Source organism: Pseudoliparis swirei, chromosome 4 (assembly GCF_029220125.1).
Source record: "Pseudoliparis swirei isolate HS2019 ecotype Mariana Trench chromosome 4, NWPU_hadal_v1, whole genome shotgun sequence".
In the NCBI taxonomy this organism is placed as follows: domain Eukaryota; kingdom Metazoa; phylum Chordata; class Actinopteri; order Perciformes; family Liparidae; genus Pseudoliparis; species Pseudoliparis swirei.
The window spans coordinates 9,262,289-9,287,811 of NC_079391.1; the positions used below are offsets into that span (position 1 = coordinate 9,262,289).

At 43.0% G+C, this 25,523-nt stretch overlaps 1 protein-coding gene across 1 annotated transcript in view; it reads left to right on the plus strand.

Moving 5' to 3' along the window:
- Positions 1 to 25,523, plus strand: part of kiaa1549lb (KIAA1549-like b) — a 60,193-nt gene that overhangs the window by 10,333 nt on the left and 24,337 nt on the right. Inside the window, exons 2-7 of the mRNA XM_056412700.1 lie at positions 12,078 to 12,434; positions 15,875 to 16,324; positions 16,458 to 16,573; positions 19,990 to 20,209; positions 20,543 to 20,676; positions 21,412 to 21,580. Coding sequence (XP_056268675.1) covers positions 12,078 to 12,434; positions 15,875 to 16,324; positions 16,458 to 16,573; positions 19,990 to 20,209; positions 20,543 to 20,676; positions 21,412 to 21,580 — 1,446 coding nt within the window. The remainder of the gene's footprint in view (positions 1 to 12,077; positions 12,435 to 15,874; positions 16,325 to 16,457; positions 16,574 to 19,989; positions 20,210 to 20,542; positions 20,677 to 21,411; positions 21,581 to 25,523) is intronic.

A 25,523-nucleotide genomic window follows, 5' to 3' on the forward strand; every position in this document is an offset into this window, starting at 1 on the left:
CTGTCAAGTTCATAGGTGTTCTTCCTCCTATTTTTCTGGTCGGTTGATCAGGTTGAAAACCTTCAAAACGCAAAAAAAAAAATTATACAAAAATTGTAATCAACTTTCATTTCAATCTAACAAATGAATTCAAACAAGAAGCACATCACAACATCAATGATATAGAATCACTTCCAACACACACTATAATCACAACAACAGTCCTGTTACAGTCCCAGTGGCTCCTTTGGTTGCACCATGAGTTGAATCCTCGCCTCTCTCTCTGCTAAAATGTTTTCTGAGTGATTCGCTGAGAGACCTTCCATTTGCAGGTGTTCCAACTTAAAGTAATTAGCAGTCTGCACTGGCCTGCTGATGGTGCATTATGGGATTTGCAGTGTTTTAGCTCAAGTCAAGTGAGCTGATCTGACGAAATGAACTGAAATCAACTGAAAATGAAACTTGAATGAAACTGAAATGAAACCTGAACAATGGCAAAATTGGAGAATTCCACCGTTTTGTCTCAACAATGGCCGCCGTCTTATGTGGAAACATGGCCGCCGTAGCTGCAGTGTGACAGCCGTGTGCCTGCCGGTGGTGTGTTGAGGATAGAGGCGAGGCCTTCGTTTGAGAGCTCGTCCATCGTGTCGGAGTCGGTGGTGATTTGATTGCTTTGACTCTGTGAAGTTTCAAGGTCAGAGGTGTGATTGCTGTGATGTGAAGCATGAGCAACAGCGTTGTAGCTGCTCCGAGATGTCTCCGAACAATTTCTCTGTTCTTGTTCTCTGCGGCTCCAAATGTGCCCAAAACATGAAGTATACGGTCACACTATTATTCTCAAGAGAAACAGCTGTATGTTTTAATCCTTGGATATATTTCAGTGATATATCTTGGCCAATTGATTTCATTTTATTTCTCTCTGACTCACTGATACTAAAATGAACCAGTGGCCATATAATTGGGGCGACTGTGGCTTAGTGGTCAGCAGGGTCGTCGTTCAATCCGAGGATCGGCGGTTCGATCCCCGGCTCCGCTAGATCACGTCGATGTGTCCTTGGGCAAGACACTTAACCTCACATTTCTCCCGTAGCCTATGGTGTATGAATGGTGACTACTAATCAGTTTATGAATGGGTGTTAATGGGTGAATGATGTCATGTAGGGCTTTGAGTGGTTGGAAGAAAAGCGCTTTACAAGTACAACACCATTTACTATTCTTGGATAGTGTGGACAGAGATGAGGTAGGGCTGCCCTTTACGATAATGTTAATGATCAGTCACTTGTTTTTTAGAATAATTGATTAGTTGTTTCTTCAAAAATATTATCCAACTGTGTGAAATGCCCATCGCTATTACCGAGTGCCCAAGTAGGCTCATGTGAATGGTTTCATTCGTCAACAATATTCAGTTTACAACAGCAGAAGGCAAAATCAGCAAATCTTTGTGTCTCTGCCGATTAGCCGTAATGGTTTACAGTTATGCTACAGCAGCAGCTAGTATAAAAACTAAATAGCATTACATTGTATTTCAGTTGCTATATGGAGTACTATGTGGACCATTAACATCATTTAAAAAAATGTTTTTTTATGATGCAGTAAAACAATAATAGTCCTCCTAAAAATCCTTTTCAAGAACTGTCACTTGTTAAAACATGAGCAACTTAATTTGTGGCCTGCTGCTTGTTGTGACCCCCAGATTAGAGAGCCTTGTGATTGCATTACAGACATTTTGACATTCTTGTGCTTGACTCTCAAGTGTGGATTTCAGAGAGGATCCTGGAAGCTTAACAGGCTTATCCCTCCTCTGGCCTCCTCACGCCTTATCCCTCCTCCTTATCCCTCATTGTCCTCCTGCCTCTGGCCTCCTCTGGCCTCCTCACGCCTTATCCCTCCTCCTTATCCCTCATTGTTCTCCTGCCTCTGGCCTCCTCTGGCCTCCTCTGGCCTCCTCACCCCTTATCCCTCCTCCTTATCCCTCATTGTCCTCCTGCCTCTGGCCTCCTCTGGCCTCCTCTGGCCTCCTCACGCCTTATCCCTCCTCCTTATCCCTCATTGTCCTCCTGCCTCTGGCCTCCTCACGCCTCCTGCACTGTGGCCAGAGTCATCTGCTTGCTTTCATATTGGGTTCTGTTGGCGCTCCTCACCACTCTGCATGTGCGGTCAAGTGAGGCCAATGTGTCTTAGTAATGTCACTTTGGAGCCTTTTTTTTTAACATTGTTTATGTAAATACACTTAAATAGCAATTTGGTTTGACACGAAATGCGTGAATTATGTATCGCTGTGACGGAATCAGAGTCACTTTATTCACTAAATGCAGAGATGTTCTGCCTTGATGACAAAAACTAGAGGTGCAAGAAATGAATTAACTAAGAGAAGAACATTTTTGGTTCGTTAGTTATTACTGTAAAACAAATTTGACTTAGGAGGTTTTTGGCTGCCTGCATTTATAAAGATGTTCTTTAGGATCTGACTTGCGAGACATTTGAACAAAACTATTATGCCTTTAGCGCACAAAACAAGCTGTTAATGTTATTACCTTCGCATTGAAAATGCGGAAGGTTATGTTTTGATCGCCGTGTATTTATTTATTTGTATGCGTGTTATTCGCAGAACTCAAAAAGTATTGAACCGAATCGCATGGAATTTGGTGGGATGATTGGTTATTATCCGGGGACCATTTGATTAGATTTTGGGATCAATCGGGTCAAAGGTCAAGGTCAAGGTCATGGAAAGGTCACAATCTTTTTTTTACCATAGCACGATACATTTGTGTCCAATTGGCATGCAACTAATGCCAAAATGTTCATAATTCAATGCCCAATCTTGTGATATGCGAAGGTATGCGCTCTACCGAGTGCCCATTCTAGTTCAAACTGTTTATGTGTTGTTTGTAGCTCTTATCCTTCCTCTACAAAGCAGTCACACAAAGAGGAATGCCAAGAAAAAACAGGTTGCAACAAATTGAATTTTGCTAAATAGCAGTTGAATTATTTTAATATACTGCACAAAATGCTACATATTCTACATTTGAGTATATTGCCGTGGGAATAGAGCCACCTCACATTTGTGCAGGTTAGCACAAGACATTCAACATCGTGTCAGCCAGATGAGCTTTGGCGTCCTCTCTGAGGGCCCAATTACAAAGTCCGAGGCGGAGCCATGTGATCTTCCCAACAGTGACCCAGAGTGCTTTTGTGGAGTCGACTGCCACAGGTGACCATTCCATTACCTCACCTAACCTACCTGTGATGCACAGTATTGGTCTTTGAAAAGCAGACTGCTGGTCTCAACCCATCGAGGTCACTCTGCAGGGAACACATCTTTCTATTCTTTTTGTTAGTGCCCTTTAGTTTGTAATAATGTATTATGTGAAAGTACATCTGGACATCCCATTTTGTCCCTACCCTTTTTCACCATTTCTCCAATTATTTCCCAAAACAGACTATTACAGAGTCTACATACAGATAAAGATCAGCAGTGTTTGTTTATGAAAGTGAATCTCTCTCAGCTGGCCACTGATCCGGCCCCAATTTGTGCAAATAGGCCCTCGACTTTCTGTTCCCATACTTTTCTAATTTAGGTTGAGTATAATCATACATCACGAGCCCATCCGGAAACAGCTGCAGCATATGACATTTCTATTGGGCTCGACCACTGAGCAGTATCAGACAGCTTCATTGTGCTAAATACACAGATACCATTTTCTTTCCTACAAAACCAGAGGACATGTGTTGTCTCTAGATGTCAGGATTTGTCTCTTTAGAAGGTGACCTGCTGAGTTTTCTGTTCCTCACCTAAGTTAATTGTAGGTATCGTTGAGCCCTAAGAAATGTGTTGAATATATTTCCTTTCTCATAAAACATTAGCAAGGATTTTTTAAAATCCTGTCACGTTGACGTTTCATGTTTATGAGGTTACAGTCTTTCCTATTTGCTGCTTGGAGTATTCCTGCCACCTGAATATCAGAATAGTGTGAAGCCCGAGGCAGGACTGTGGATAATATATGTGCATCATTGTGACACAAAACAGGGATCCACTCATAGAAAAACACCTCCATGGTAGAGGTCCAAAACTCCTCAAGGAACTTTTGCTTGTGTTTGTCACTCAACCATAAAGCTCAAATCCTAATTTGAGCTTTATGTGTAAGCAGAGTAGGACAATTATCTCGGCCAGTGGTGCATGCTTTCTGCTTTCTGCTTTTTGCTTTCCACCTGCCGGTGACTCCACTGCTGCCTCTGGGCTCGGGGCTGAAGTGAAAGATGACTTACTTTGTGGTCTTCTTAATGAGCGACTGCTTGCAGAGCTCCGACTGAGCTGTCTCACTCCCAGTCACGCTGTCTGCTCCCCACACACGCTCTCCATGCATCAAAGGAATATTTCACCTTTCAAATATTCTTCCATTTGTATGTATCGGTGCATGCGGAATGTTATTTTGTGATGAAATGTACCCAGTTTCCCTTCATTTAACCTGTCTATTTCTCATTCAGGAAACAATTATTCACAGGTTATGGAGTAAAATGATTTTAATTATTGCGGAAAACACACCAGTGTAATTATTAACATAACTCATGAGTGAGCTCAATTAACGAGAGGGGGCTATTGTTCATGCTGACTACTGGGACATTTCATGGAGTCGAGCCATGGTTAATGTTATTAATTCCTTATAGTGCTTTTCTTTCTATGACAAGCCACACAATCTGCTGTGTAAAAAGTAATTAACATAAATGTGTAAAAACTGACTTCCACATGAACGAATAGCTGTCGTACCAACTATAGATCATCACTGGAAAGGTCCTGGAAAAAATTATCTGAATTTTGAAAATAGTACCGTTAAAACTGAATGATCTATAAACTTATTATTATGCATGCTAAATAATTTTACTGAGAAATCTCACATTTATCTTTTCAACTGAATCTTGTGCTTCTATTTTTGCTAAAGTTATAAGATGTCGGAGTTTCTCTCTCAACACTAAAGTACAATGCAATACGAAGGGTTAAGCAAATTGAACTTCTTTTCGGCCATCAGCACAGTTACCATCGGTGATTCTTTCTCCTCTAATGGAAGTGTAAAACAGCTTCATATTTTATTTCACCGCTGTGCTGCGGATGCCATCTAGTATTAATATTAAATCAGCCACCCAACCATTGCCTTCCCTAAAAGTACAAGCTTTTTCAGAATATCTTTCATCACAGCTACGAATACATGCAGAATGTATTTCTTCTAGAAATGTTATTTGATTACTGATTAAAGATCATTTATGCTTTTCCATATTTTATTTTCAACAATAGATATCTTACTGATGATACAGTGGATGTTCATGTAAAGTTTATTTTAATGCTTCTGAATCATCCTTGTGTTATTGTGCTATCATTAAAATGTCCCCATAAATGTTTACAAGTTGCCTCGCCTTAGTATACGTTTCATTGTGAAATTACAATAGATAATAGTTCATTAATACAGTATAACATAGTCAGCACTTTAAAAGTAATTAAGTAAAGACGTTTGAAGACGCTCAGTCAGTTCCGGCCAGTTAGAGGGAAACAATTAACAAATGTGGCTTGATGATAAGTATACTTCTGAATGATATTAACAGATGGTCATTTATTTAGTAGCATACCTTTTATTATTTGCTTATATAGAGCTATACATTCAGCACATTTAGTTCCCCATTTAGCCACTTACTCACTTGACGTCTGCACATATCATATGTACTTTTGAGTTTATTTTGGAAACCTTTTGTGCATTATTTATATAATTCAGCAATATTACAGTGTGTTGAATATTTTCACATTATATCAAAATATGTCAGCAGAATTGTGTCTGAATTATTTATTCACTAAATTGTTGTTCCACCTTAACTTCTGACTTTACATGATGAGGCTCAAACATCGGTTACGTTTGGCCGCCGTTGGTCCATTCGGTTTGAGCCAGCAGATATCTGATCCGTCATGTGAGAGCGGGGGACTGTGTCCCCTGTCACCTTCCAGATAGCTTGCTGAAGGGCCTAAAAAATGTCTCTATGAAGTGGAAAATACAGACTCACGATGGAAACATTATCACTTTTGATATATATATAGGTGAGATACAGGAAAGATGACATTTCATGTCTAGTTTTGGGCTATTTAGACATTTCAATGTACAGTATCTTTCTCACACAAATCATTATAATGTCACTGCGTAATATCATGTCACCAAATCCTACATGAGGATAGCTCAGACACAGGAGCAAGGACAGTGGAGTGCAGCCTGAGCAGTAATACGAGTGGACGCAGTGCAACAGCATAAGCCGTGACTACAGCGTCCTCTGGGCGGAGTCGGGACAGAAGTCAGACGGTGTTTCTCAATATGCGTACTTGTGCGTACTTTCCTCTCCTTGTGTCCTCGTGACTCGTGAAACGTCATCAGTCTCAGCCCGAGTACATGTTCCAATTCAAAGTTCGCTTCTCGCAAAGCACGGTCAAAATGCCCGGATGTGACTTGATCCTCCCACTTTCCGGAGGATGCATCAGAGGAGACTTGTGCGTACTTTGGCCAGCAGATATCCCAGAATGCATTTCACCAGCAACCGGAAACAGTAGCGGAGGAGAAAATAAACAACTGACAGATGACTTTTTATAAATACTACTGTTGTTGAGTCACGGAATGTAATTTTAGGATGTTTTGTTTATTTGACTGTAAAAAATAATTTACAGTGAATAATTAGAGTAAACCCAGGAGCAAGAACAGCTGATGTGATGACGTCATCAAGTCAGCTGCTGTTCCAATCGCAGAAAGACCGTCCTCCCGTTCTCCCGTCCTCCAGTCCTCCAGTCCTCCGGAGTCTGGACTCCCAAGACCAGACTCCCAAGTCCAGACTCCAAAAGAACACAAGTCTGTACTCGTGTACTTTGAATTGAGAAACGCCGAGAGTGTAGACACGTCGAGCTGGAAGAGACCAAGAGCCTTAGCGTCAGTGGATAGGATGACTTTGATTTGGAGAGAGAGACAGACAGAGAGAGACAGAGAGAGACAGAGAGAGACAGAGACGAGGATTGAGAGAAAATATGGGCGGCGGCAGAGAACTCCTCTTCCCAATTGTCAGTGGATTTTCTTTTTTCCTTTAGTATTTGTTTCCCGGCATTTTACCAATGAAAAGGGAGAGACCGAGGGCAGTCTTAACATTATTGATTGAAATGTTTCATATAGTAGTTGTTAGTTGTGCGCTTTCAGATTTACACTCAGTGGATGGAGAGTGCATTCCTCCACCAAGGCAACACAATCTGTAGAATTTGTTATTTTAATAAGTATTTTGATATCTGCTAATATACATGGTTAAAGACAGTCAACTCGATTTGGTGCATGCACACAGAATGGTCCGAGATGAATAGTTGAAAATGTATTTATTACTATCTTAAGAAATACTTCAAAGTGAGGCTATGCAACATTTGCTGAAACGGTGCCTCATGTACAATCAAGTGGCATTTACAACATAACAGTACATGCTGGAATGTAGTGTATACGGATAGCAAATTCATCGTGAGCAAACTGCCTCAGTAATATCAATAACACACAAACATTGATCCAAAGTTAGCTTATATTATCTAATAGTTGCCACCATGAGCTACTGGTCATACCAGACCAAGTTCATGTTGAATAGAGGGAGCAAGGGTGTTTTATTTGCTTTTAAGTAAAGTCATCTTTCTTTTCTTTTTTTATTGTCAGGAAAACAGTTTATCGTTACTTCTTTTAAAAACTTACTTCAAACTACTCTTGGCATCACTTCACAAACACATGATATGGTCACAGATGAAGTCAAGCTGGACCAAAAACACACTGTTTGTTGTCAGCGGTAACAAATGAGTGGATGAAGGAATAGATCTCTTTTAATACCATGGACATGTTTTTTTCTGTACACGGTTCTTTTCTGCAGGGTTGCAGGGTTACGTGTTGTCTCGGCTGTGGTCCAGACAACTCATGCTTGTCTCTGTTTGCACCCACTGATAAAAAAACAAAAGCATGGGGTTTGGTGTGTGTGACACCCCCCCCCCCCCCTCCCATCCACACTGTCACCTCAGCAGGGCTTGGCATCACTAGCACATCCTCCTCCAGCTCTGAACACACACAATCCCTCTAAACACACACAGAATGTACGTGCAATACATGTTGAGATACTTTTTTTTCCAATTATGATTCTCTCCTCCCGGACTTTCCTCCAACTCCAATACTGGAATTCTTAATTCTAATTTTGAGAGAACAACAACAGCTCAAAGCAGTCGTATGCATGCTGCCTCCTTCCAGAAACGGCCAACACATACTGGGAGGGACTTCTGAGGCGCTTTGCTCAGAGGCAGTTGACACGGCTCCTCATACATTTTGTTTCTCTGCTCCTCGTGTTCCACCCAACTCACGATTGAATTATACCCTCTTGTTTATGTTCCTCACACAAGAGAATAAAAAGAGCTCAGAGCAAAAGGAGAAGCAGTGTCAAATAAGAGTGGAACAGCAGGAGCCCGGCAGTGTCATGTCTGTGTCCTCAGATTGTACTGTGTGTGTGTGTGTGTGTGTGCGCGTGTTGAAGAAGTTTGAGAGACAAGTCACGATCACACAGCTGACTGAAGAAGTCCTATTTTATTGATCATAGAGGCTTGGAGTATCACTTTCTTACAGGACGTTACCATCTCGTGGTTATTTAACTCCATCAGCAATCCGTTTTTGTAAAGGTTACAGGTAATGGAACCCAAAAGCACGACAAACACAGGAATGCAGGAGGAGGCAGTTTACTCAATGTTTCAGGCAGGGTCAAAACCGGGTGGTCCGTCAAACAGGGCAACAAATCCAAAAAGGGGCAGGCAAAAATCTCAAGTCGGGTTAACAGGCAAACAGGGTCGTAACAGGCAGATCAGAACTAGTACTAGGAATTCCCTGGAAAGTTTGGCGGTGACACACAAGACAATCTGGCAGAGGACAAGTGGAAGTGAGGGAGCTAAATAGTGAGGGACTAATGAGGGGATGGGCTGCAGGTGAGAAGGGCGTGAGGACCAGGTGAAGGGAATGAGGGACGAATGAGGGGATGGGCTGCAGGCGAGAAGGGCGTGAGGACCAGGTGAAGGGAATGAGGGACTAATGAGGGGATGGGCTGCAGGTGAGAAGGGCGTGAGGACCAGGTGAAGGGAATGAGGGACGAATGAGGGGATGGGCTGCAGGCGAGAAGGGCGTGAGGACCAGGTGAAGGGAATGAGGGACGAATGAGGGGATGGGCTGCAGGTGAGAAGGGCGTGAGGACCAGGTGAAGGGAATGAGGGACTAATGAGGGGATGGGCTGCAGATGAGAAGGGCGTGAGGACCAGGTGAAGGGAATGAGGGACGAATGAGGGGATGGGCTGCAGGTGAGAAGGGCGTGAGGACCAGGTGAAGGGAATGAGGGACTAATGAGGGGATGGGCTGCAGGTGAGAAGGGTGTGAGGACCAGGTGAAGGGAATGAGGGACTAATGAGGGGATGGGCTGCAGATGAGAAGGGCGTGAGGACCAGGTGAAGGGAATGAGGGACTAATGAGGGGATGGGCTGCAGGTGAGAAGGGCGTGAGGACCAGGTGAAGGGAATGAGGGACTAATGAGGGGATGGGCTGCAGGTGAGAAGGGCGTGAGGACCAGGTGAAGGGAATGAGGGACAATCAGGTGAATATGCCAGGATCTGGAATGACAGGAGGATGAATCTAGCTAGGAAGGTGGGGAATTCGTGACAGATTTCCTCTTTTATTTCTCAAGAATTGGCTTTAATGTTGGAAATAATCATCTGATTCCATACTGCCTGATATCCTTCACGCCTAAAGCTTTTCTGTATCAGAATAGTCCAACTCTTTGCTCATGTTATATGATGTGTACACAAAGGGAAATATTCAAACCCAAGACTCGGTGTTTCTTTTTACTGTTGTCAATATCAACTGGAAATAGAAGTATTTGCAAAATTCAGCCTGACATAATTGGCATCTTTGGAAACTGAGATTAAAATTGTAAATGAAGGTTAATGGGTTTGAGTAATTAATGTTTGGCTGCAAAGCACAAGTTTTTAATAAAGACCAACCCACCAGTAGCGGCCCCAGGAAGTCCTCTTTCAGTCCGATGGCCAAGTGGTGTGACTTACTCGTGGCCTTAAAGAAGGACACGCATCCTTTTGTCATCTAGCTCTTTTTTGAATACATGTCCCATCTTCCCACTTTAGATTACTGTTTTTTCAAAGAATGGATTAAACAAATTGTGGTATAGCAATTTCACTCATCACATTTGTGCACATAAGTGATTTATGGAATAAAAGGAATTATGCGGTATCACAAATACTGCATAAAAGGGCTGACTTTAAGAAGTGAATGGTCTCGGTTAATGAAATTCAGAGATATATTTATCAAGCATTATTATTATAAGCATTGTCCCAGTTCTCTGGGATATTGGTGACATTTAACAATTCATTCAGAGTTAGTGACCTGGGACATTTACTGATTTTGCAAGTATTGGATCCTATAATGGTTTACATTAAATCGTGAGGAAATAAAGACAAAATGTGTTCGGATAGCTTCACAGTGCCGGCGTGTGAGTACACGCTGCCTCAGGCGAATCGTCATATGCAATTTAGAAAACTTGAACTCAATGGTCTCCTCGATTTCCGCAGCTCGACATTTCTCAGAAATGTACGGTGTATTATGTTCTGGGTGTTTGTATTCAATCGAAACGTGAAGAATAGAATACGTATAAATGACTATCTTTGATCCTTTTTGCAGTCCAGGTACATGTTTGTCATCAGAAGGTTCCCTCCAACACAGAAGCGCTTGTACGGAGTGCTAGCTGGGTGCACTTCAACGAGAGACACATGCTGAGGGGGTGGAGGTGTGACAGGACTGCAAAGCTTTACAAATGGAGACAAGAACCCCTCTGTGGGTACGTCGAGGATGTGCTGAGAATATAAGGAGAGACGAGGACGGGGTCAGATGAGACAACGCCATGTCTGTCGTCTCCGTGAAATTAATCACCTCCCACATCTGCACCAGAGTTACTTTAATATAAACCTTTCCGCTCTCTTTCTTCTATTTTATTGAGGCAAAGGAACTCAACACTGTAACACGAGTCTGTTATCGTAGTTATACTTGGATGCATGAATAAGCTTTTTCTATTTGTTCCACTGTGTCTCTCTTTCTTTCTTTTGGGAAAACACGTCTGCCCTTGGAATACAGAACTCTTTGGGACTATTAGAAATATCTGTGTGTGTGTGTGTGCCTCCATAACTAGCGAGTGATTTTTTTTTTTACTTATAGGTTGAAATGATTTCAACTCAATCGTCAGTTAATATATTCTGCTCAAAGGTCAATATAATATTTCTATGTTCTCTTTCATCCGACACCGTCAGTATGGATCCAGCTCCAGCCATCTAGTAAACGTGTACTGTTTGAATCTGGTGTCTTACATCGTGGTACCTGGCTATTTGTCATGGCTTCTTCATCTGTCATGTTTAGATAAGGTCATTTTTGTGCTGACAGACACACGGCAAATGGGCTGTCAGATGGTACACGCTGCCAGTTAATAGAGCAGAGCATCACTGTCATCTCATACAGGCAAGAATGTGGTGCCACTTTTCTATCGAATACCACTGGTATAGGTTTATGAAACGTAGATAATGGCTTTAATAAATCATTCACCAATGCTTTCTCGATCCATTCTGAGCCATTGATAAGAATAGTTTTTGGCTTGTCGGGTTGTAGGAACATCCTTTGGCTGGTGTTTATCCTTTTCTAGAACGCCATCTGCTTTTTCTTTTTTTAACTAGGGAAGAACCGTCTGGCTATTTCAATATTTACCTTGTGGCAAATTGCTGCAGAGCATCTCAATTAATGTATTATCATTCACAGCTGCAGACTGGATGGATTAAATAACCTCCCTTATTGATGACTTACTAATAATACATAATAACACTAGCTTACAGTTTTCTAGCACCTTTCAAGGGACCCAAGGCAGAACAGATAACACATGCATGTCGATGGTTAGGAGGAGAGGTCTGAGTACGGAGTATGGGGGGTGTAGGGCTTACATTATTAATATTAACATGTCTTTTACCTTTATTTTTCTGTTCATAGAAAAATCCCCCGATGATGCTTCCGGCTCCTGGTCTTTCCCAGTCACCGCTGCTCCTGCTTATCCATCGGCTGACCTGCCCGTGGCGGAGGAGGTGCCTTTCTCAGTCGTCCATTCAGATGGCGACTCAGAGACTGAGGGCAAAGGTTTATCAGGGCAGCCGGCCTTTTCTTCCGTCTTAACCGTCATGGCAGGAACTGTCAAACGTCCAGTGAGCCTTGATCAAAGTAGAACCTCGCCGACCATCACCAGGGACGAGATCCGCACCACCCAATGGCCTTCGCATAGTTCCAGCCACGGCTCAGAGATGTCCTCCTCGTCTTCGCCTGTGGGAGACGTGATCACCCTCACCACCTCAGGTCTGACTTCCAGCATGCATCTCCAACACACCACACCCCCTCCGGCTGTTACCATGACATCGACTGTTTCAAGGCCATCACATGTGTCCTTTATGGATGGCAACAGGAATGGCTCATCATTGACAGGATTATCGTCTTCATTGTCATCATCAATGTCTTCATCAGCTCCATCCACTTCTTCTGTATTATCCTACACTAAAAAAACCGATTCAAGCCCTTCTTCGAGGTGACACATTTAAATATTGTTTGATACATTTAAATAAATCAATTACAAAACGAAGATATTTATATTGAATGGGTGTAACACAAAATGTATGAATACTTTCATTTTTTAGATTTATTTAGGTTAGATGGTGCGCATATCAACTCAAAATAAATGTGTTTCATTGAGGACTACTCTTTGCGCATGCGCCAGCTGAAAATCAGTTGTTTACAAGGTGAAGACACTTTCAGGGCTGTACGGTGGTGTAGTGGCTAGCACTGTCGCCTCAAAGCCAGAGGTCCGTGGGTTCAATTCCCAGTCGGGGTGTTCCTTCTGTGTGGAGTTTGCATATTTTGTTAGTTAGTTAGTTAGTTTATATTTTGAGTTGGACAAACACAAATTAATTTAATTTAATGAATATCGTGATTTTATTTGAGATGTATTTGATACAAATGAGTTGGACTAACTTAATTACATTTTATTGCACTGATGTGCTAAATTTGAGTTGGAGTTGCATATAATTATTGGATGGAAAACCTGCCAACAATTTAATTGAGTTCATCCAATGAGTCATTTCTTTGAGTGTACGTAGTGTCTCTATTTTCTCTATCGTCTTCTGTTGGGTGGATAAACAAAGCTCCTTCATCTCAAGGTCAAAGGAGTGTGTCCAGCCTCGCCCCTCAGACAACATCGCCAACAGATTCTGTTGTCCGGACTGACAGCCGTATAACAACCGCACACTCCACGAATTATTCAGGCGTTGACCTACGAGCTGTTACACAGGGACTACCAAGCACAGGAACCAAACCATCCCAGTTCCCAGGTGAAAGTAGCATTAATAAGAGCACTGAAGTGACACAACAGGCATTGGACGCCTCAGAAGAAAGCCTCTATGGAGCGAGTGGAGCATACATAAGGATTGCAAGCACAAAAGTGATCAAGACACCAGCAACCAGCACGTATACGTCATACTCTGGAGAAAATATGTTTACGGTGTTACACAAAACTACTCACCCAGGGATACACTCTGCATCAGCGAGTGATATTGAAATTAGCACCTCATTTCCCTCCAATCAAGAGAAAAAAGCTGTTCATAGGCAGCAGGGAGCTTCACTAAATCCCACATCAGCGCTGCAGTCTGCCCGTCCTAAAGGCTATTCAGTTTCTAATCATGTTACACAGCAGATGTTAAATCCGTCAGCATATGCGGAAAAGGGAAACAAGAAAGCGGAAGGTACTCAGACTTTTGCTCACGAAAGCGTTGGAGGTACAGTCATGTCGCTTCTGAGTTCCCATGTAGATCCAACTGTATCACCAGCAGTAACACTCAGACCCACTGAGACTCCAGCAGGTCAAACGTCTTCCTCTGAAAGTGCAATCACCGAGGTAACACCAAACCACTCTGGCATGGTGTCCTCAGAGCATGCATCTAATCCTGGTGATTTACTGATGGCAGCAGGGCACGGCAGCCCCAGAGGTCCTGCCACCATCAATATCGATTTCGACCAGGGAGAGGTAGCAGCAGCAGCGCAGCTCAAAGCCATGTCCACTCAAGCGTACCCAAATAAATCACTTTCACTCCCGGGGTCGAGGCCGGAGTCCGAAACTGGTTCCATCCTCAGTTCAATCACCAGAACGGGAACAGCTTTCATCCCATCAGAGTCTGATTTGCCTCTGTTGCCAAGTAACACAGTCATAAACGTTCAGGAATTTGTAACGCAAACAGAATCTCCCGAGTTCATAACTCAGGAGCGTAGAGGACGGACGATGCCAAAAATGATATTTACCTCCAACGGTAGGACAGTGCCTCTGTCTGATTCAGCGTTGCCAGCTAGGTTTACGAAAGATCCGACCTATGAAACCAAGTACGAACGTCGCTCTCATCCCACTCGGCTTCCGTACGTATTGCCTTTGTTTCTCAGCCGCAGCCCAAACAACACTGAGGATAACTCTGGTCCGTCTGCAAATAGTGACGTTCATTCTGCAGACCAACCCAAAGCCTCACTATCATTACGAATGACCTCCTCACAAAGACCGTTTCCAACAAGGTCTTTGCTTCCGTCTTTCCACAAGTTTAATACAACTCAACCTCTTAACACATTTCACCAGACAGTGTTTTCAGCTGAAATCTTTGCTCGTGTTATAAAACCCGAAAGAGCGAGTACACCTTCGACCTTTGAGGTGGAAACGCACACAGGCAGTTTTAAACGGCCTTCTCTTTCCTCCTGGTCTGAAATGACCCTGATACCAATGATACACTCTGCCTATCGCTCTAAGAGACCAATCACCAGCGTGAGGAGTGATGGATCAAATTTATATTTAGGCAGACAAAGAACCATTCCTTCCGCTGCAACGACGTCCTTCAGCGATGGACAAAACAGCAGTGGATCTCTTAGTGCTTTTTTCAGCTCTGGCACCAAACTAATGGCACCATATACAAAGTGGAAAACCACCAAGCCTGTGTCTTTTCAAAGCACTGCCTTTGAATTAGAAGATACATCTATTGGCTTTGCAAATTCTAATTTCCAAGCAGATGGCCCGCTGTATGAACTTACAAAGCTGGACGATGGACAAGAGGGTAATGTGCAGATATTGAATTCAACAAATAAAACTGTAGTTGCCAGTGATCCAAAGTCCTTGTATCCTACAGTGCATTCATCGTTTACACATGTTAAGGGCACGTCAGAATATAGAAAAGAGAAACTGAATTTATCCCCAGCTAGTCTCAGATCGGCGGTGACTGTCAGTGAACAGCAACGAGCCGCGTTACACACTGCATCGGGTTCAGATGGCTCTCATACAACTACTGACTCCAGAACATCTTCAAAAGCGTCCTCCCTTGCATCCGTGTACAAGAGCAAGCACAGCCCCCCACTGAAGGGGTTAACCCCCCCAACGGAGCTGCGGACACCATCCTTTTATTCTTTATCATCATCGTCATCATTATCAGAGACTTCCCCGCTATCATACAGCAGTAGAAACAAAGCTTCTCATTCATCCCCCTTGCGTGTGATTCCTCCCACCTCAGTGTCTTCTAAACCTTCATTGGCATCGTCGTCATCATCGACGTTACGTACAGCCGGTAAGATCCGGTCAATAAAAACAACCGTGCGCACAGACACTGCATCTTCACCCCTGTCTGTAAAAGCTACGTTTCCCTCCTCTTCACCAAGTTTGACCGCATCAATAGGTCCTGATCATTCAGAGGAAGTGATTGAGATGTTTGTTGTCCATACAGGGGCGGGGTCAGAGGAGTTAACTGCTGGAACATCCAGAGCAGTTGCGCACACTTTCGCCCCCTCCCACTCAGCCAGAATCCCCCTCTCTGCTGGGCCCACCGAGAGGACACCTCAGGTATCACCTCTGCACCCTCGCCAGGACCTCGCCACCACAACTGTAGCTTCAACCGCCAAAACTAAACGCCCCACCACGCCCACGCCTTCCCCAAGAGTCACCGCCGTGAACACACAGCCTATCACCACCACCACGGCGCGGCCTGCACCCGTCACCAGGAGGACGACCACCACAACAACGAGGACTCAAACCAGCAGGAGGACATTCACGCCAACTTTTCCCAGAACGCACCCTCCCAGGGAGACCTCCGGCATCTTCGTATCCCCTTTTACCACCACCACAGAGGCGCCGCCACAGCAGTGTAACATCACAGAGAGATTGTGGGTGAAAACAGGTGAACGATGCTTCTGCCACAGTCTCAGCTGAATTATTTAAAATGTATAATTGTATTATTCCTAAAACACTGTTTTGTCTGCTGTATGTCTTGTTTTCTCCCACTTTTGTCTCTGTGTCTATATCCTTCTTAGTTGTTTCCATTTATGTGAGAAGAAACAGGCTGGACAGCATTCAGAGGCAGAACCTGCGAAGGGGACTAAGTCAAGGCCTCCAGAAAGCTCTGAATGATACTTCTGCCCAAGCACAGGTCAGACTGGTGATCACTCGAATAATTGATATACACTGAACATCCATATATCTGTTGAGTCTTAACAAACAGAGTGACAAGTACATGTGATGTTTCTCAGCTAAGCTGATTTTTCCTAATATCTTTTATTCAACTGCAGACTGTGCCTCTGCTCTCCTCTCTCGTGCCTCCATCCCTATCCCACCTCATATAGGGCAGAGATGCTAATCAGCTGATCCCCTGCAGCTGATGCCAATTAAGCCTCTTCCCGGCACCTGTTCCCTGAGCCTAACCACGCCCCATCCACCACATACACTCCATACTAACTAGTGAATGGATTGCATGCTTTACCTTACTCTACCAATGGTTCATTAGTGTTTCTCTTGTGCTCTTCACGCATGCACGACATACCAACAACTATACAGACATTTTAGTGGTCAAAAAGTCCACAAGGTGCCTTTACTATGTGGTAACTTCACACATGTATACATGAGTTTAGCTGTGAAACAATCGCAACTCTGATACTAATAATGTCACTCAAGTGAATTTGAGCTGAAGGACGTATCCTAAACTAAAGGTTTTTTTTATTATCTCTTCAGCATTAATACACAAACACAGAATAAACAGTTTGACTAGTCATTTGTAGGTTTTAAGACAAATCAATACAATTCACAGCTGCTAATCTGAATATAATGAACAGAACAAACTGTTGCTCGATCCTGGCTGAATAAGCAAGTTGTTTTCTAACACCGGTGGACAGTGAATGGTTCCTAATTGTGCCCTCGCCAGAAATCTGGTTTATTAGCGTGAAGTGAATAAGACACTTGCAGCAAGGACCCTCATGTAAGCTATGTGAGAAGAGATGAGGACTAATATAGAAATCAGGTTGACTGCATGTGTCCCAGAAGGCAGTGGGTGATGTCACATATTTGAGTAACTGTACCAACACACGATGTAGATTAGGACTGTAGCAGAGCTGGAGATGACAAACTGTTGCTCTTATTGTGTATATATGTGACTTATTTATTTACAACCAGAGTTGTCACATTTCAGCAAAAGGCAATTTCACCCCAGTGGTAGAAACACTGGATTTTTTGGTTTAACAAAAAACTCAGGAAGAAACCAACCGTAGCATTTCAGAGTGCCTTCTAAGTGTTGCAATCTTGAGCAAGTGTTAAGTACATCTGTGTATGCGTGTTTCTCTGTGTGTGTGTGTGTGTGTGTGTGTGTGTGTGTATGTGTGTGTGTTCGTGTTGTATATCCGCAATCTGGTGAAAGGGCTCGGCGTGTTGTATTTCTCCAACTGGAAGTATCAAATAATCAAGAGTGAGACCTGCGTCCTGTCCATGTGAAGGTCAAAGCTCTCACATGTTCACCCTCACCTTCTCTGTCTCTCTCACCCTCTCTCTCTCTCTTTCTCTCACCCTCTCTCTCTCTTTCTCTCTCGTTGTAGTCTCTGAAGGTGTCTTGCCTCAGTGCACTCCTGTCACCCATTTCAACATTGCTTGGGTTCCTTTTAGCAGCACTGCTCTCTCATCCAATGGGAAGCAAGCTGTCGGCGAGGGAAATTGCTTCTGTGTTTAATTATAGGTTATAAATGGTTGGGAGGAGAGCGATGTGCAGCGCTGATGCTAAAAAGATGACGAGAAATAGACTAAATGAATTGAACCACAAGGCCAAAACCATTCTGAAGCTTCAATAAATATATAAAAGTAAATTATTCCTGTGTCTTGTACTTAAGGCTCTCCTGTGACTTAAAACACCTGGAAAACTGACTGTTGGGTTAATCTGCTGGCGGTCTTTCGCACTCTTTGAGATCAGAGTAAGTGGAAGCGTTACCAATCTCTTCATAACACCTTCACACGGGTGAAGCCTGGAGAATGACGTGATAATAAAGGGCTCTTTTCACAGAGCGCTTAACAAGGCTGAATTGTGCGGAGGCAGAGCGGTGACTCCAGAGAAGATATAGGCCCTCAGTGTTCCAGCCAGTGGATCTCCTTGTCAGCGCAGGCTCTCAGATGGGGTTAGATAGCTGACCTGAATGGTTTCACCTCACCAACACACACACACATATTTTTTGCTACATCTGTCATCAGCTCTTTTTCCGGTTTCCGTTTACATCCACCAAAAGGTAAAACTCTGACTGCCTCACACACAGTGACAACACCCTCACATTTCACCGGTGATCTTCATTGATACCTGGCCTCGGTTAGAAGTGGAGGAACATACGCCTCTTTGTCCCAAAACTCCCTATTTAACAGTCTCTCCCATGTGTGGCTCATCTTTAGTCTCCTCTCTCTCTCTCTCTCTCTCTCTCTCCTCAGAAGCCCTTCAGTCCCTCCTGGTTTTCTCTCCACATATCTGTATTCCATAATCACTCTCTCCTGTTGCTTTCATTAGCGAGTGGTGAGAATAAACACTTAAAATGCTCTAAACGGTTCAATATCCTGTCATTCATCTCATTTGCTGATAAATGACTGATTGACTCTGATCCTGCCTAAAGGACCATAACAGGAATATGTTTATTGACGATTAACTATAAATATTTGACATCACGGTTTCTTCCAAAGAATGCTTAACATTTTGGAATGATTTGTTTTCAACCAGGGAGGGTGTTATGACGTTGTGGGTCATACGGTATATTGTTGTTATTGTCACATCACGAGTGTGACTGATGTTTGTGCTGTGTTACCTCCCTGCCTGAAGGTGGTGCAACTCACCCTGTTTCTGTGTTTTCAGTGTGTTGCATTGTAGGGATTGTTAGTGCCGGCTTTAAAATGGGACCTGCCGCTCCAAACCAGTCTGTGCTGGTAACTGCTAACTGGGTCACTGATCCTAGGGTGTACTGGCCTGGTGCACAACTGTAAAATGTCGTCTAAAAAGCAGTCCCGGTAGCTGTAGGGGTGATATATATAGTATCACCCCTACAGCTAAGAAACAGTATCACCGTGATACTGTTTCTTAGTGAGGGAGGTATGTAAGCTGCCAGTATTTTGTTTTATTTTTGGTTCATTTATTGTCTTGGGCCAACTCACCCTGAATAAATCAATCCTGTGGACCGGTTGGCAGTCGTATTGGTCATTGTTGGGAGCGGGGGATAGAGGAGGTCACTGTTTAAAGCTGCAGTAACATGGGCAGTGAAACCAGTGCTGAGTTACTCTCTAATATCTAGTTTGTCTGCTTTTAATTTATTTTAATTTATTTTTAATTTTTAATTTTAATTTTAATTTTAAATGTAATATTGGTTTCTTGCTATTCCACTTGTTTTGCTTTGACTCTCTGTGTAGCACTTTTTAAACATTGTTTTTTAAGGTGCTATATAAATAAAGTTATTATTATTATTATTATTGCTCATTCATTGTGCAATGAATTTGCTAACATCGTATAAACTACCTCTATGGTTACATCTAATTCTCTTCTCTACTTTGCCCTCTCAGGTGGAGACAGTATTTGGTTCTCCCAACATGACGGTGGCTTACCATGTGACTGGAGGGGACATGGTTTACCCTCCCTCTGTGGTGCTTGAAGGCTTGGACGCTTATGGCCGTGATAAGCTGATTTCAGACCTGCGACAGTACCTCCCCATGGTAACAGCCCTGCCCCTCCCAGTTTCATTATGGAGATCCAGACCAGCCACTGGCTTCCAGCTGAAAACAGGTCAGGATGAAAGAAAAAATAAATAAGTCAGAGATCAGCATGAGGCTTGTTGTTATTTGTCCCTGCTGTGATGCAACTGGGACAGTTTCAGGGGAAACTAGGTTTAAGAAATAATACAATACAATAAATCTTGTGATTCCTCAATATTGCATGTGTAGAATTTCAGCTACATAAGAACTAAAATAATGTGTTTCATAATCCCAGTCTTACCAATATAAAAAATGCCGAAAGGCAGCAAAAAATGTTAAGCATCCTGAGGAATTCTTATAAAAATGTCATTGATAGTTTTGCCAGTGTACAGTTTTGTGAGCTCATTTTGTCTTTATGTTCTAGTGCTACAGTTTGTGGGAGCAGGCGATAATCCCCGGTCCTGTCGCTTCTCTCAAATGATGGAGCAGAGGCTGGAGAGGGTGTTTTCTGAAGCTCAGGCCAAAGTGCTCAACAGCAACAACAGACTCTCTGTCCAGGTGCTGTAGTGTCATAGTCCTGGAGCACTTTATATATGTTTGCTTACTGTTACAGTGGTGAAGCTGTGATGTGTACCATCATGCCAGTGTTGAAACGTGTGCAGCGTTATGGTGTTTATTGTACCTCAATAGATCAAAACAATCCAAGTCTTTGATATAGATCTGATGTAACCTTTTTTGGGGCCGATGACGTGTCTGCAGAACCATCCAGCAACCCAACTAGAAATTAAACTAGATTGGGATTACTTGAGTTTGTTAAATATATGCAAGTACAACAGGTTTTTCCTCTATTACATATCAATATTATCATGTGGTTTTTGGTGATTTGGCAGCAACAAATAGATGCAAACTGTGTGCCTTGTAAACAAGGGCAGTTTCTGAAATGTAAATTAATCATGTTTTAGGAGGCAATTCATTTTAATGAGCTGCAACATTTAAAGTGCACCCTATATTAATGCTAATTTGGCAATTATGCATGGTTGAAAAAAATTAACACTCCAATATCTTTGCACTCTTTTAATGCCTTGCCAATTTCTTGAGGGTTTTCCTCTTTGTTGAGCCAAGAAAAAACAAACAACAACAACTTAATTAATTTTGTTTTAAAAGATGTGTGCTCATCTTTTCTCTGTGCACATTACAGTAATGTAATCCCGAGCATCGTATGTGTTCATGCTTATGTATTTCTGTATCCTTTTCTGACTCTGGGCCTGGACTCGTCCTGTCCCCCCTTCCCAGATGCTGAGTGTGTCCCAGGCAGCCGGTTCTCCCGCCGTGTCGTTGGTCTACACTGTGAGGAATGGGACTGTCTATCTTAATGGCACCACGGCCTCAAACCTCCTTGGTCAGCTGTCAGCTGAGCTGGTGGGCTACTTCCTCTTCTACCCACCACTGATGATTGCTGAGCGTAAGTTACAATTTGTACTAAAAAAACATGTCCGTTAGTCGGGAGTAATTCAACAACCGGACGAGAAGAGACGCCAGAAGTAGTTCTCGTGTTCTCTTGGGATTGATTTGTTCTCCAAAAATAAATTAGATTCATCATAAAAACCAAAGTGCTGTGCTTAGACTTGTTTTTTCTTTATGTTGAAACCTACAAAGAGGTTCTTTCTACGCTTTTCAGACTGTGTCTCATGACGCCAATGGTCTCATATCTTTTGTTTTATACCTCTGGGCAAAGGAACTGATACTCTCTATTGAGTGACCATACAAGACTGAATCCAACATTAGAAGCTGCAGTTGAAGTGAACGTAGTGGTTTTCTGAGCCTTGTTTTGCATTCAGGGACCGCTTTGTCTCAGAAGGTGTATCTAGACAACTAGAACTCAGGCTCATCACTAAGCCTGACAGCCAGATCCTCAGTAATTGGTCGTTTGGGACTGTTCTTCTGCTTTTACGATCAATGCTGTTTTTTCATGATTGAGTCACTAAGTTATTTCGATGCAAGGACACAACTAAGCCCGTGCCTTTCATCTTTGCCTTCTTTTGAGGGCACACTCTGAGCCAAGCTCAGAGCAAAGCAAATGAAGAGTGACAGGGAATCAGCAGGAGTCTAAACGGCAATCTTAGTAGAATCCCAATGTGTAGCTTTTGTCGAATGTAAACTGCTCAACAGAAAAAGATATAGGGATAGCCTCATCTGGGATGCAACGATGGAGTCAGCTCTCTGTAAAGATGTGAGTCTCCAGTTTCCTGTTGCTCAGTTGGCCTGAAGTCTTATTGCATCCATTTTGTTTACCTGCGACCGGACATCAGCCAAATGTAGGCTGGGTAGTAGAATAGCAGCAGAAGGTCCAAGGGTTAGCTACGCTCCCATCCCGGCTCTACGCCCTGTATTTCTTAAAATCCCATTTTTAGATGCCGTTTGGCCCGGCTGGTCTGGCTGAGTGGTTGGAAGATGCTGTAGGCATTGATTTTCTGAAGGTCCACTGTACTAAGTCCAATCCCCACGCTTCCTTTTCTGATGATGAGAATACCTCTGTAATAAAGGTTATCAGGATGATACACCGGAGGCTGATGGGAATGCCGTTAGTTCTCCAGACTCGTATATATGTGCAAAAGGAGCTTCGGTGTCTCACCTTATGTAATCTCTAAACTCAAGGAGACTTGGTGAACATCTATATGAAGACATATTGGTTCAAGCGGACTTTGGTAGTTCAGAGGCAGGCACTAAACTGGTCGATGTCTGGAAATTACACCCTTGGTTAAGCTTCGGTTCATGCCGAAATAAGTCTCACTTGCTTAATTTGAATGGTTTCTAACCAGCTGCAGTGCTTACACTCATCCAGACTCTGGTCCGTTTAACAAGCGAGAGCTTTGGATCATGCTCAGCTTTATAGCAGAGGTGATGTTTGAGTGAGGTATAAAGTCGGGGGCTTCCTTGAATTTCCATCTCGCTGTGTCCAATCAAAGCACCTTTTTTTTCTTTCTTGTTCTCCCTTCAAGAGGCCAGTGGGGAAATGGGCTACAAATCTTCTCTGACTTCCAAGAATGTACCAGCCTGGACCATTTTTAGCAGAATTAAGCCACATTTGTTGTTCAGTCATTTGCTGTTGAGATTAGAATATGGAGTACGTTAGATAATGTCCGTATTTGGAAAGACGCACTGTTTTACAATCCAGGGGCTGGACGTTGCTTTCCTCCTCAATTAGACGTCGAATCACAATGAATGTTATGTTAGTGCACTCTAATACCCTGTGAACTAATATTAGAGATACACAGATGCTACTTACAAGATCAAACAGTGGAGATCACAGCCTCGCCACCATGACTTACCTCCCTCAGTGCTTTTTCATTTGTCCAAATGTGATCTATGTAAATGTGACCCATGACCAGCTGAACCAAATACCTGGAAGATAAAACTGGGTCATGTCATATTTCATGACTTCACAAGTGTATGTGGGCAACCTCAATGACCTATCACATAATCAACCAGGCTGCAATGGATTATGGGATACTGAGGGCCACAGCAGATACAGATAAAAGATTTACAATCTAAAGGTTGTCTTCCTCTTTCCGGGGGGTTGCATCCCTGAAATCCAATCTTCGAAGGATGCAGCTTCTGAATTTGCCCTTCAAACACAAACTGGCCAATCGTAGCCCAGAATCAGCCAGATCGGACTTGGGTCCGACACAGTTCTGCTCCATAGGCTGGTGCAGACATGTCTGGCTGATTTTGAGGCTGGTTGTGCAGCATCAGTGTCACTAAGGGCAGCTCAGACTTTTAATCAAGATTAATAGAATATCTGTGAGCGAGCATTACATTAAAACTCTCTTTGTGTTGTCGTGATTGCATTTAGTTAGAAAGTATTAGTTACCCACGGGTAGGATGATTCAGTTAAGGAACAGAGAAAGAGAGGGGAGCCAACTAAACAGCGGGATGGGATTCCAAGAGAGCATACATTGCCACAAATCGAAAAACAAGGGAGTCCGTAGACTAAAACAATGAGTGTGTGAGAGAGATGAGTGTGTGTGAGAGATTTGTCTGTTTGTTTAGCAGGCTCGCCATTCGTGGTGTTACACTGGTCGCAGGAGGTGCGAGCGCATGCTGGCAGCGGCTGCCACCTCACTTCAAAAGCAATTACCACAGTAAAAAACTAGAACGGGCACTCGGTAGAGCGCATACCTTCGCATATCACAAGATTGGGTATTGAATTATGAACATGTTGGCATTAGTTGCCAATTGGATAGAAATTGACCGCGCTGTGGTAAAAAGATGTTGACCTTTTCATGACCTTGACCTTTGACCCGATCTATCCCAAAATCTAATCAAATGGTCCCCGGATAATAACCAATCATCCCACCGAATTTCATGCGATTCGGTTTCATACTTTTTGTGTTATGCGAATAACACGCATACAAATAAATAAATAAATAAACTAGAACGGGCACTCGGTAGAGCGCATACCTTCGCATATCACAAGATTGGGCATTGAATTATGAACATTTTGGCATTAGTTGCATGCCAATTGGACAAAAATGTATCGTGCTATGGTAAAAAAAAGATTTGGACCTTTCCATGACCATGACCTTGACCTTTGACCCGATTGATTCCAAAATCTAATCAAATGGTCCCCGGATAATAACCAATCATCCCACCAAATTCCATGTGATTCAAGAAGATTTTACCTGTTCATGACCTTTGACCTTGACCTTTGACCCGATCGATCCCAAAATCTAATCAACTGGTCCCCGGATAATAAACAATCATCCCACCAAATTTCATGCGATTCGGTTCAATACTTTTTGAGTTCTGCGAAAGATTTTGACCTGTTCATGACCTTTGACCTTGACCTTTGACCCGATCGATCCCAAAATCTAATCAACTGGTCCCCGGATAATAAACAATGATCCCACCAAATTTCATGCGATTCGGTTCAATACTTTTTGAGTTTTGCGAATAACACGCATACAAATAAATAAATAAATAAATACACGGCGATCAAAACATAACCTTCCGGCATTTTCAATGCAAAGGTAAAAATGAATCGTGGGGGATTCTCATAGCACCTTGGGCTTTGCGCTGATAGAAAAGGCCAGAGATCTCACACCCCTCTGCAGTGTCTGTCGCACAGAGCACTGGCGTGTTGTTCCTGTGGCGCTTGTGGAGGTTGGGCGGCTGCACTCAGCTGTTTTATGTCATTAGACCGTAATAATCACGCAGAACTATAACCGCTGACCTAAAATATGCAATATACTTTTATTAATAGCTTTCTGTGTTGGAAGCGTCCGCTTTTTTCTCCCTTAGGAATAACTTATAAATGCTGGACAAACGTATCTCCCAGCTTCTCGTCACACACGCAGGCTCATGTGAAACCTCCTCGCCGACTAATATTCCACTCGCGGAGAGAC